The 12,694-nt window shown below is 33.8% G+C and overlaps 1 protein-coding gene across 3 annotated transcripts in view; it reads left to right on the top strand.

Annotated features, from left to right (window-relative positions):
- LOC109537653 (CCN family member 2) overlaps positions 1-12,694 on the top strand; it is a 125,581-nt gene that overhangs the window by 32,695 nt on the left and 80,192 nt on the right. For all 3 annotated transcript variants that reach the window (XM_048669722.1, XM_048669723.1, XM_048669721.1), the window contains exon 2: positions 6,967-7,062. In XM_048669722.1, the coding sequence (XP_048525679.1) occupies positions 7,055-7,062 (8 nt within the window). In that variant the 5' untranslated portion in view covers positions 6,967-7,054. The remainder of the gene's footprint in view (positions 1-6,966; positions 7,063-12,694) is intronic.

The raw sequence follows: 12,694 nt of genomic DNA, 5'->3' as shown, positions 1-12,694 counted from the left end.
ATTTATTTCGGTGGATTATGAAAATGAGACTATTAGGCGAAAATTGCTGAAATATTTCATTTTTAATCTTTACCGTTGCCATTTAAGCGCTGAAAGGCCAAGCCCGGGGTTTCACTTCGAAAGAATAATTTAATAATATTTGTGTGCAAACCTCTCACTGAAAAATGGTCTGCCAATAGCCGAACTATTTAAATTGCATTTGCAACCTGCATTGGTAAAATTCGCTAACGATCTCAAAACAGAACAATTCGTTAATTATTGAATACAGCTATTCATTACAAAACGGTTAGTTTTAAATGGGATTTCAACAAAAAGTAGAGTGAAAATAGTTTGTTGCCTGAATGCTCAATCGTAAATGAATGGCTTTGTCACATCCAAACACTCTTGTATTTGTACCAAACAGCAAATATATTTTGTGTTTAGAATCAAAAATATCTTTTGGTTAACAATTGCCCAGGCAAGTCGACCAATACATTTTTTCATACAATCCAATAGCCTCACCATTTTCAAATAACTTAATATATACGGTCTATTGAGACATAAACAATTTCATGTGTTTATGTTTATCATTGAAATTTTCTGCAACTGCAAATTTTGCAAGTTGTCGAAACACGTACGATATTCTATAAAAMTGCCYCTCGAATAAGTGCAATCCRTTGAAAAACTGGGACCRAAAGCACAATTTYCCGAAAAAATACTTTTAATATCTACCTCTATTAGCTCGTTTGTCTTTCTAAGCAAGACAAAATTTAGATTTTGTCAATATCGGTTTATCAGTGATGTGATATCCGGGGTGTGACAAYTCAGCACTTTTCCATGATTGTCTTTATRACGTTTTCCTGCTGGTCTTATCTGGATCTATGTTTATCTATGGTTATATGCACGATATGTTTTTCGAAAACACTTGAGAATTTTAAAAATCCATATTAAACGTTGCGAAAAATAAATATGAGCCAAAATTTAAAAACCGTCTGTGTGCTTCAGTGTTATGATGTGCCTTCAAGACGGTAATTACGGTTTAATTATGGCTTAAAACCCCGCAAAATGTAAAGGTATGTTGGTGTTTAAGACGCTATGGATCATGTGGAAAAACCACACACCAAAAATGTTCGCATAAAATACGGCAAAAATGTAAAAGTTTGTGTTTAAATGAAATACGTTTGATTATTTTATTATTTCGTGTTCTATACCTACAGGTGATGTTGCTGTTCTGGACTTGAAGACGCTAGGAATCACGTGAGACAACCATACACGAAAATTGTTCGCTTAAGAGACAAGTAAGGTCTGAACCTAATTACTCTTCTATTAATGTAAAACTATTATCCGTATTTTTCAATTTTTACCGTTTGATTTTGATTGATTTAAATTTTGCGATAAGCATGTTTTCTTGGATTGGAAGGAAAGCAACAAAAGTAAAATTAAAGTATTGTATCAATGCAAATTGCTATATCTAACTGTATTTCTACACAATAGAATAGTCTATCAATGTAAAACTAGTAACTGTACTTTGTTGTTGTGACCAATATTAAAATTTGTAATTGCTTAAATAATGTAAATAATTGTAATATCACTTTCCAGACTGCTCTAGACGTATATATACGCTGGCCCTTATTTTAGCCGCACACAGTTGACGAATTCAACACTGAATTCACTGCTGTTAGCAGTGTAAGGGTTAAAAGCATATTGCACTTTGATAGGGTTTAAAAATTGTTAATGATGAATCGAGAAGAAAATGAAAGGGCAAAAGCCACAGAGTGGGAATATGTAAACGATATTAAATAAGTTGCAATTTTTTAGACAAAGGTTTGTGTTTTAGCTCACAGTCACACATYATTGCGACAACGGCAAAAAATGCTGAAAATGTTAATTTTGAATTTTAGTCCATAGTTATATTTTAATTTATTTATTATSCATTTAATTAGTTTTAGTTTAGTTGTAGGTACCTCTTGTTGCTGAAAAATTACAACAACAGTAAATACTTGATTCAACAAGTAAATATTTAAATATGTTAATAAACCAATAAGATGAAATAAAKGATCGTTTTTCTTTCGTAACATAYATGTATGTATATTCCTTGAACWTACCATGTACATTCACTGAACATACACATGTATATTCACAGAACATACCATGTACATTCACTKAACATACTATGTACATTCTCAGAACATACACATGTATATTCSCTGAACATAAGATGAACATTCAGTGTATTAACTCTGACTAATTCCTGGGACATACATGAAATGTTCATAATGGAACCCATGTATGTCCCAGGAATATGCATATAYATCACGTRAATGTTCCAGGTATATTCTRGGWATATCATTTTGCTACGTGGGTTAAACTGCCAACCACATTGTTTGCACACTTATTTGCCCATTCTCCAACTCCACAACTGTTAGCAATAATGCAAGCAAGTAAAACAACCCACATTAAAATGCATTACTGACATCTTCCTCCAGACGATAGATTGGCGAGAGGACCTAACGTAAGATCCACCGCATTGTTAATCTGAATATCGAACACGCCACTTCAATTTGCACATATCTTCAGTCTTTTGCCCGCAATTTCGTTAGGTGTCAAGATATTTGAAAAATTTCAAAACTTTCCAAAAGCCCCAAGATGTTGCTTTAAGAGCTATTGCGACCTCAAACGCGACCCGAACTCAATGCGACTTCAAAAATAGAAAGTGTGCAAATTAAAAAATAATCCCAATATTAATATTACTTAGTTGAAAAAGTCGAAATTTTTTAAGAGTTCAGTTCATTTACAAGACGTGTGCAAGACTTATTATGACCTGCGCCACAGAAACACGATCATAAATACCCGCTACTAGACAACTGCGAAGAACAATCGAAATGAAATACGGATTAATCCAGCATGTATTAATCCACTCCTCGACATAGGCCTCTTCCATTTCCTTCCATGTGGACCTGTTTTGTGCTGGGAGCATCCAGTTCTTTGCCGCTCGTTTCTGTATGTCGTCTCACCATCTTAGAATGGGTCTGCCTCTGCTTCTCTTTGTTCACGCACGCTCCGCACGGTGACAAACCGCGAGTTTTTGTGCACTTTTCTTTGGCATGGTGACAGTTTCGATCCGGTACAATATAACTGGAACCATGCATGCCTCGTATATTTTCCGTTTCAGATAAATTGGTATTTTGGCGCGTTTTCCAAAATCCTGATCTGGCTCCTGGCACAATCAGGCAGTGTAAGACACTGCAATCTAAATTAATTTTTATGAAATGTATGTACTCATTCCAATCTGTTTCTTTGGTTTCAAGTCTGGTCACATGTTTTTTTACGATGATTTTTGTGTTAAGTGCGACGATAACTGGCGAGTGGTCTGAAGATAGGTCTAGACACGAGTTGGCAGTGAATTAATAATGATCAATGCATTTGTTCGTTACAAAATCAATTAGGTACGTTTGTTTCATTCTGTTGACCTGTAAGTGGGTTCACCAGCAGATATAAAGAACTAAATAATAGTTACATGGATTTGTTGTCAGATTACGATTAAATTTAGTTGTATTACTAACCATCCGATTTTTGAAAAATGTTAAAATTTAAAAAAAAATTGTTCTCTTTGTCGTTTTTGAATTTTTCGATAAATTGTTTTAATTCAAAGGCAAAACGACCCAAGTGTTTTTTTGATTCAGAATGCATTTAAAAAATGTACTTAATGTAAATCGATCTATAACACAAACTAACTTAATTTGTAAGATACTAATTAAAGACCGGATAAAAAAGCACAAAAAAATGGAAAAAAGTACCTAAAAAAGCATAAAAATATTTTAAAAAACAAAAAAAATTAAAACAAAGTGCTTAAAAAAGCATAAAAATATTTGAAAAAACACAAATTAAATAAAAAGCATTTGAAAAAAAATTAAAACAAGTTGTGATGATAATATATTTTTATTTTTATTTATTATTTTACATTTAACACGTTCTATTTAGTTTCAATCTACTTATTTACTATTAAAAATGCTTAAAAGAAAATATAACTAAATGTTTCTCCAAATTTTCCGTAATAAAATTATGTCTCCTGCCTATTAAAACGTTTTTGTATGCAGAAAAACTTCGTTCTACATCTACACTGGTTATGGGTGGATATTTAAATTTTGGTATAATTGCTGGATTTATTTCAAAATAGGAATTTGGCGAACCATTCAAAACAGTAGATACTTTTTGCAATGTTTGGAAGCCTGTATTCTTTGAAAGAGTCTGAACCAATTTTTCGTTTATTATTTGACCGATGGATTCTGGAATACTATTTGCTGCAGCTTCAAAATTTTTAATAACCTTTATGGACTCCACTAACGGCAGCTGCTGTTTTTCCAAAAATTGAATGCTTTGAGTTACAAATTCAAAATGATAAAAGCCAAATTATGTGCAAGTTCGGGTACTTCTAAAACTTCCTGACATTCTTGAATTGCTTGGCTTTCTGTACCTTGAAATTCAAGTATCAAGCTTTTAAATTTGTTAAAATTATCTAGCCAAGTTCCTCACCGTGTTAAAGTAGGTTCTGGGGGTAAAGGAATATCAGGACATCTTTCCTTAAAAAGTTGCACTCTCAATGGAAATTTTTTCGCCATTTTTTATTAATTTATTCACCAACGAATACTGCAATCTTATAGTTTCAGCTATGCGGTTATGCCCATGTGCTAAGCAGGTGCAATGGATTAAATTATAGTAAAAAAATTTAAGATTTGATGCATCTTTAATCGTGTAAGCTGCTGCGGCGGAAAGCATCAATACATTTTTTTTTTCATTTGGAACCACCTCGGGCAAAAATAACTTGTTTAACTCTTCATGTACAAATCTAGAAATAGTATTACTGTTCGTTTGTTAATTCCTTAGAACTTATTAAAAATCCTTCTGTGACTATATCTTCATTCAAGACTCCTATAATCAAGTTGGCTATATATCTCCCACATGTGTCAGTTGTTTCATCTACAGTAAACCATACATAATTATTTGCGATAATTTTTTTTAATTTGCTGCATTTTTTCATCATAAACTGGGCTGACATAATTTTTACGAAGAGTGCTCTCATCTGGAATGCTTTTTTTACAATATTTTTCTAGAAATTGTCTAAACGAACTACTTTGCAATTTATTCAACGGGATGTACAATAGCACTGCACAAATCAAAATGAAATTGTTTTTGTTCATTAAAACGAGAATTTGAAGCTAGTGAAGACAAAATAGTTTGTTGCTTATTTGGATTTTCCTCATATTTGTTAATGTGCTCCTTATGCCGTTCAGTTTGTAATTGCTGAGTTACGTCATATTTTTTGTTACAAACAATGAGCACTAAAGTAAGAAAATATTATCTACTCCAATATTAAAATTTATTAAAACCAATTTTTTTATGTTGTATCTTAAAGTCGTTTAACTAATGTCAAAAAGGAAAGCACTTAAGAGCCAAAAAATTCAGAGAAATAAAATTATATTTTAAACAGGAAACAAAGACGAGAATAAGAATTTGCGAATTTTTACTTAGAGTTTTAGAACATGCTTGATAAAAAATCTTTTTATAGCCAATTTTTAGTTCTTTGTGACCCTTAATCCACTTTTCAATGGTTGGCTTTTCTTTTGGCATTGTTTAAATGGTTACCACGTACAGCTAATTAAATCCAAGTACAGACGATACAAACAAATTGGAGCCCAGACCACATTATTGTAACTAACTAAATAAAAATAAATAACAAAATTCTTGGCATAGCGCAAGGCTAAACTTTGGAAATTACCTACGTGCGAACGGATTTTTCGGGGAATCACGCGACGCCTTGCAAAGTTGCTAAATTTACTTTATATGGACATTTATTCCCGTATAATATTTTGTACTATTTTTAAAATTACTTAAATATGCACATAAAAGTTAAAGTAAGCACGAACGGACAAAAAAGCATGAAAACTTTAAAAAAGCAAAAAAAGCATACTAAAAGCTATCGAAAAATACTTAGTTTGGTATAATTCGTTTAGAAATTAAATAATCTTATGGTTGCTGATAAAACTCAGCAATAAGCAAAATGCTTAAAATCCGATCTTTACTAATAATTTTCCAATGGAGAGTTTTTAATGTCCAAAAATTATAAATGAAAGGGATGTTTTTAAGCCGAGACAAAATCTTGTTCATTAATAATTTTTCATTGTAGGAAATCTTTTACGATTCATTTCGCTAAATTAACCTCTTGTTACTTTTAAAATTCACATTTAAACTATCATAACTTAGTTCTAGCCCTTCAATTTCTCTCGACTACTTAATTATCCAGGCTTCTTCTGTTGCTCATATTTTTTATTTCCAACTATCTTCATCCATCATAGTATTAGAAAAAATGGGTTTTTGGGTCTTGTCAGGCAGACGTGTTGCGTGTCCTTTATGGGCGGCTGCGTGAGCGACCGGCACTAAACGGCCTTACGTACATTCGGGAACCGTTTCTCTATCAAAAAGGTGCCAACTTTGAATATTTTAAATCCGAATCTAACAATAGTGAGACTTTCGTTTCGACTTTTCCTTTGTGTCCATTTTGTCTCATTAGTCCTTAGTTGTTTCCAATTATTTCTGCGTGAGTTGTTACTAGTTACGTGTTCCGCTTCTATTTAGAACTGCATCAGTCGCTCTCCAGTGAAAGAAACGAACACTTCCTTTTAGACAGTTCAAAGCCACCAAAACTCTTTTACAACCGATGAATTTGTTTAAAAAACACGACTAGACTGTTATTTTTGTAGAAACTTTTGAACCGTAAATCATCCCTCATTAAAAAAAAATGATGGGAAGAAAAAGTTTTTCGTTTCAGTAAACACATGTTATTCCTAGCGTTTTCTTTATTGAACACAATAAGATATTTTATTTTCACACAAAATTATCTATTATTGTGAACTGATTAGCTGAAAACGTGACTTTTTACTTCATATAATACATTCAGGTCGCTTTTAATAAGTTTAAATTTTGTTTCAGATTGAATACTCAGCATAGACTGTTTTGGGATCGTTATCGTTTCATGTGCTCTTGTGCATGCTAACGATGCTGCTTTAGCTCTGGATTTATGGCAAGGTGAGCCTTATCGGAAAACACTTGTGCATTTTGAATAGATTAGCTGCAACGTAGGTTAATCTGGTTGCTGTTATCACTGTTATCGCGTGTTAATGAGCGAAAAGCTGAAGATGTGTTTTAAACATAAAACAATTATTTTTTTATCATAGAAGTGGGCAAAATGATCATGAGTTCTTAGAAGGTCAGACAGTTAAGGAAAACGGATCGTTGAAAGTTCCATGTGAAAATTCGCTATAGGATTGTAAGGTTCTAACAAAATATTCTTTTATGTTTACGAGAAATTAATTACAAGCTGCGCGTTTGCAATTCTGCTAAAGCTGATGTATATTTTACGCTTTAGCAATGTTCGTTTTTTATGGTAAAGCGACTGCTCGATCCGGCACACGTCGACTCAGAAGCTCAATTATAGTAAGCGTATACAGAAAAATTCGCGATTTATGGATTATTTTACATAGGGGAGTTGTGCTTAAGATGACATACTTTTTGTTTTGAAGGAAACCCACACTTTTCTGGTTTTCTTTGAGTTCAATCGCCGTTCATTAAAAGTATGGGTTTTGCTCGCCTGCTTGAGAGTAAAATTCCTTCTCAATCTATAATTCCCAGAAAATGGCGGCAAATAGCAGATTGTAATGTTGTAAAGTACCTGCAAAAATTCAAAGAGACTTGCAAAAATGCAGGTACATGTTAATGTTAAGGTGTTGTTAAACGATTGGCATCTCATTCGTTCTCGTCAAGAGGAGGTCCAATCTGATTGTTTCCTCCTATATTTTTCTGTGCGCATCGTCAGTTCTGCCACCACCCAACACCCCCAGAAGTCAAGCCGCCCTTCCAGCATCTTCCTTTACGACCTGCAGAGGAGCGATACTCAGAATCGCCTCCAATGCTAGAGGGGATGATTTTTAAACAATGACTATAAGTGTGAAAATCAGAAAATAAATTTCGATTGCATTAAAACTGAAGAAAATACATTTTTGCACCTAACAGACATTAGAATTGAATAACAGATCAAACTGTTTCATTTATTTTCACACAGCAGAACGAAATTGATGAAATTGGGATTCTAGCCCTGAAAAGCGGTTTGTCTCGGGGATTAATTGCAAAAGTTTCCATGACTATTCGATACGTTTTCGGGAAACTCGGAATGTTAGAACTTTCCTCCGCGTTAGTTTCAGAATGGGAGTAATTGCCAAAGTACTTTATAGTTCATGTCACACTTAAGGAGCTGCATTAATGTTACGGCGCTTCCAAAAATCTTTTGTTGGATAGGTTGTTTACTGTTTAGTAGAAAATTACATTTTGAACTCTCATAGACTTCGTTTTTAAAAATTGTTCTTTGAAAACTTAAGTATTTGCAAAAAACTAAATCGGAAATTATGCAACAATGTCTTTCAAGATAATCTGCCTCATTAACAAGTACAACTATGTTTTCAATGTCAAAAGCTCAAGTGAAAATGAAATAGATTAGGGCAAGCGGTAAAGAGTTATCCTCTTCTTTAAAAATTAATTTAATGCAATACACTAAAGAAGAAATATTTTAACAAAGCCTCTTATAGACTTTGAAAAACAATATGGATGTTGGCAGTGAAACGAAATTCTTAGATATGAACCTGTGGGTTTTAAAAGAATTCAGAAAAGCTGTTCGAGGTTCTGACCATTTAACTCCACACATGTTTGTGCTCGTTTAATCACGTCATTGTGCACCCTTCGCAGCTTTTCTGGGCTCACATTTTGAGCAGCGTCTCGCAAACGGTTATTTGGTTGAGTAGAGATTTGATGTACGTTTGTCTCCTGTGTATCGTACCTACATGGTAGGGATGGAGCTCTTCCTTGGGGATTGGTCGGTGCTGATTTGCCTGGGAAAGTGCGCGCGGCTCCAATTCGTCCTGAAGGGCCCTGCTGCAATTATCTCCAATACCTGCTCCTCTATGTCTCTTAGTCTTCCAGTATCGGCCCTAAATTTCAGATAGAAAAGAGCCAATCGTCCAGTGTCTCTACCTTTTGTTAGCGTAAGTTCTTAGAGCTTCTGATATTTTACTGTGGCATTTCCGACAACTAATCAGCCCTGTGCTGTATCATAAATGCTATTTTTAACGGCCGCACGTTATGGCAACTTAACAGTTCAGTACAACATTTTCGATAACTCAACAACACAACCAAGGTGTGCTCTATCTCCCAGTTAACGAATGAGTTTTTGACCCAGTTATTCAACAAACGTTAAAAAGGAAAAAAATATTGGATACAAAAAGTGAGATGCCCTTATACCAATAGTCAATTAGTTAGAGAGAGTTAACATCAAACCATCGAAGCTTCGAAAACATATGCACCAGATGTGCACGTTTTGGCCATTTGGCCCACCTACTACCATACTTGTCTTTGTTTATGATTTGCATTCACTTTCAATTTCGTTCGTTACTGTTTTTGACCTATCTTCTCAAACGCTTTAAATGGAGCATGCACAGAAGAGGCAAAAAACCAACACGCAAACAATTTGAAAATTTAGCAGAGTTTGTGGAGGAAAATAAAGTTTAAGTTGGTTTTTCAAGACCATTTACCAATTGTTCTAATAAAGCTTACCTTAAGACCACCAAAAGACATATTTTTCTTTTAAATTAAAAACAAATTATAGCTGAAAGACAAAACTACGCTCTGATTAAACACAATTGTTTTATTTATTCCTCCGAGCTTAACTTCGGGGGTCGCACGTTAAGTTCGATAGCGGCATCTGATTTGATGCTGTTATTCTGCAGCGCTATTTCTTAATATAACGTTCGTCGATAGCGTACGCCTGTTATAATATAAAAGTTTTACCGATACAACACACCAGTTGGAGCAACCTAACGTGTTTGATGGATAACATGCACGTAAAGTTAACGTGAGTGATACAGCACAGGGCTGAATATCATATCCGCATAGTCGATATTGGTATACATTTTGTGGAATTTTGAATCACCCGATATATCTATAAAAATGAAGCTTCTACTTACCATATATTAATTATATATGTAGGGCTTCAAATAAATGTTTCTGTTTTATTTATAATTTGTTATTAAAAAGTATTAAAGTTATATCAGTTTTCCAGTAAAAACACATTCTACATGGGAGTGATTCTATATGGGAAATTTACGTATTTCTTATTTGAAAAGTATAGACCTAAAGAATAAATCTTGGGATTTATCTGGGAATTGGAATTCCATCGATCTGGCAACAATTTTATTGAATTTATGTTATTTTCGTCCCTAGTTCAGGAAGTAATACTTTCTCGCACGTTGACCAATATTTTCCTATAAATGCATATAAAGAAACACTTAAGAAAATGTATGTTGTGCACATAATTGTCTATCGTAAATAATTGTTTGAAAAATGTTAGCGAATAATAATGAAGCAGGAGAAGTCAAAGGCTATCAATTATATGTCAATTATAAACATACGCGAACGCTATAATAATTAAATTCAGGAACTTTAAAAATCGTACTGCAAGTTTGATTGTAATACCGCAAGCTTCTTGTATCTATATACAAAGTGGTTTTTAGTGCGATACAGTCCATTATTTCCGATGGAGTTGAACTTTCGAAAAATAGTTTCATATAAAAGTTGTTGACGCAGAAAGTGCCCACATTTAAAAAATATCTTATATGATACAGAGTGTCTCAGAAAAGCGAGGCAAGATCGAAGTGTATTTTTTTAAATAAAACTCCCCATTTTTCAGTAGCTCATATAACGCTGCATATGCACCGTAAATTGTCTTCTTCTTACTTGTGACGTTGATAGATTATCGCCATTTTAGTAAAATTTTGCTTAAAAACATGGTATCTAAAAATTCATTGTAGAAGCAAAAAAAGCAGTTAAAAATACAAACAAATACGTCTTTCCAATCACCACAGATCTGTTAAGAATTCAATTGAACCAAAATATTAATACATTGTAGAGGGTGTTAACAATGTGGACTTCTATCTAAAACTCTTTAACGCAATATAACTTTTGTTTCTCAAATGGAAATACCTGTATATTAATACGTCATTAGATAGACAATTTACAAAGTAAGTGCTGGATTACCAACGTCGTAGTGCTTAATTCTTAATTCGTAAAATTTATCCTTTTTAAGGGCCGGTTAACCAGTTCCTTAATTCTTAATTTTTACGAATGTCATGTGTCATTGTGATATAACCTAAAATATTGTTTTATTGGACTGTTTGCCTTTCTAATTTAAATTTATTGCAATGTTCTTAAATAATCAACAAATGATTGCACTCGGTCTGAGTGGAGTACTATTTACTCTACTTAGTGCAGGTTTGAAGCTAAACAATAGGTGTAGGCGTTTTGGTGATCGCCCCATAAATCGGAAAAGAGCCAGAGAAGGTCTTTTTGCCACCTTAATAAAGGGTATGGTAAATAGTAAGTGGGATAAAGAGCATTTTTTTAAATACACAAGAATGACGAAGTCAGTTTTTTGGTTTACATGGATTGCTTGCTCCGTATTTGGCAAAATATATCACAAAATTGCATTTGGAATCTGAGCACCGATTTTTTGTCTCATAAGTGAACTTGCTCTTCCACTAGGTCCAACAGTTCATGTGTTCCAACATATTTCCATAATTTTCCTCATTAATTTCAATTATTAAGCTGAACAACCTCTGACGAACAATCCTAATCTTAAAAACATCCTGCTTGTGTTTAAATCAAATAACGGTTTTTATCTGTCAAAGTGGCGTCAAATTGTTCTTCTTGTATTAAGCCGCTAGGTTGTAGCTACACAATGGCAGAAATAATCTGTTTATAGGGATGTGTGGCATGCGCATACCTTCAACATTCCGATTCATTAATCGTTAATTCGTAAAAGTTAAAAGTTGCGAACTTCAATGCTTTTAGAGTTAATTAACTGAATACGAGAAGCTGCTTGATAAGAGTGGATAATAAGGAAATTACACAGGCACTAGCTTGTTTGCAGTTAACGATTCAACCAATTCGAGGTTATGAGAACAGGTTGACATTTTGAAAGTACGTTCCGCAGGCAGATATCTTTTTCTTAACCGTCCGCACCAGTCCTGGCTGATTGCGCTTGCGCGTCTCTCTGCCGCGTTGCCGGTTTGATGTTTCCATTGCGAACGAAATTATAACCTCAGAAAAACACGGATTCTTGTGGATTTTAGCACGGTTTTAGTTCAGTGGTTGTTGCTGAGATTCATGTTAATTCAATCGTTAGTGATTTATGCAATTAGTTCCCGCAGTAAAGATTTGGATTCTTGGAGTTTTAATAGTCATGGATCTTGTTTGTTTTTCATTGTTTTCTGTTTCTAAAATAATGAACAGATATATTTAAATGTTGTCTATGACCTTCACTTTATATATGGGTGTAAAAAATCAGAAAAATATGCAGCATAACATTTTTTCTCCTATAAGATTGCATCTTAAACACAAACAAATATTAACCAGAAACAATTAATTAAAAAAAGTAAACAACTATGGCGCTCGTTGAAGCACCCGTTTTTTACGTTTCGTCCCGGGCATACCCGTTGGACTCGTCAGCAAGGCTTAAGGACCGTTTACACGCTCAAGCCATCTGAACGATTTGGCTTGCGCAAGCCAGATCTGTGCAGATGAACTGAACGAAAATCTGGCGTTTACACGTTCAGTT

The sequence above is a fragment of the Dendroctonus ponderosae genome, unplaced genomic scaffold (assembly GCF_020466585.1).
Source record: "Dendroctonus ponderosae isolate FM_Combo_2020 unplaced genomic scaffold, Dpon_F_20191213v2 Dpon_F_20191213_9, whole genome shotgun sequence".
Taxonomy (NCBI): Eukaryota; Metazoa; Arthropoda; class Insecta; order Coleoptera; family Curculionidae; genus Dendroctonus; species Dendroctonus ponderosae.
The sequence above is the reverse complement of the archived record's forward strand: the minus strand, read 5'-3'. Positions and strand labels throughout refer to the sequence as shown.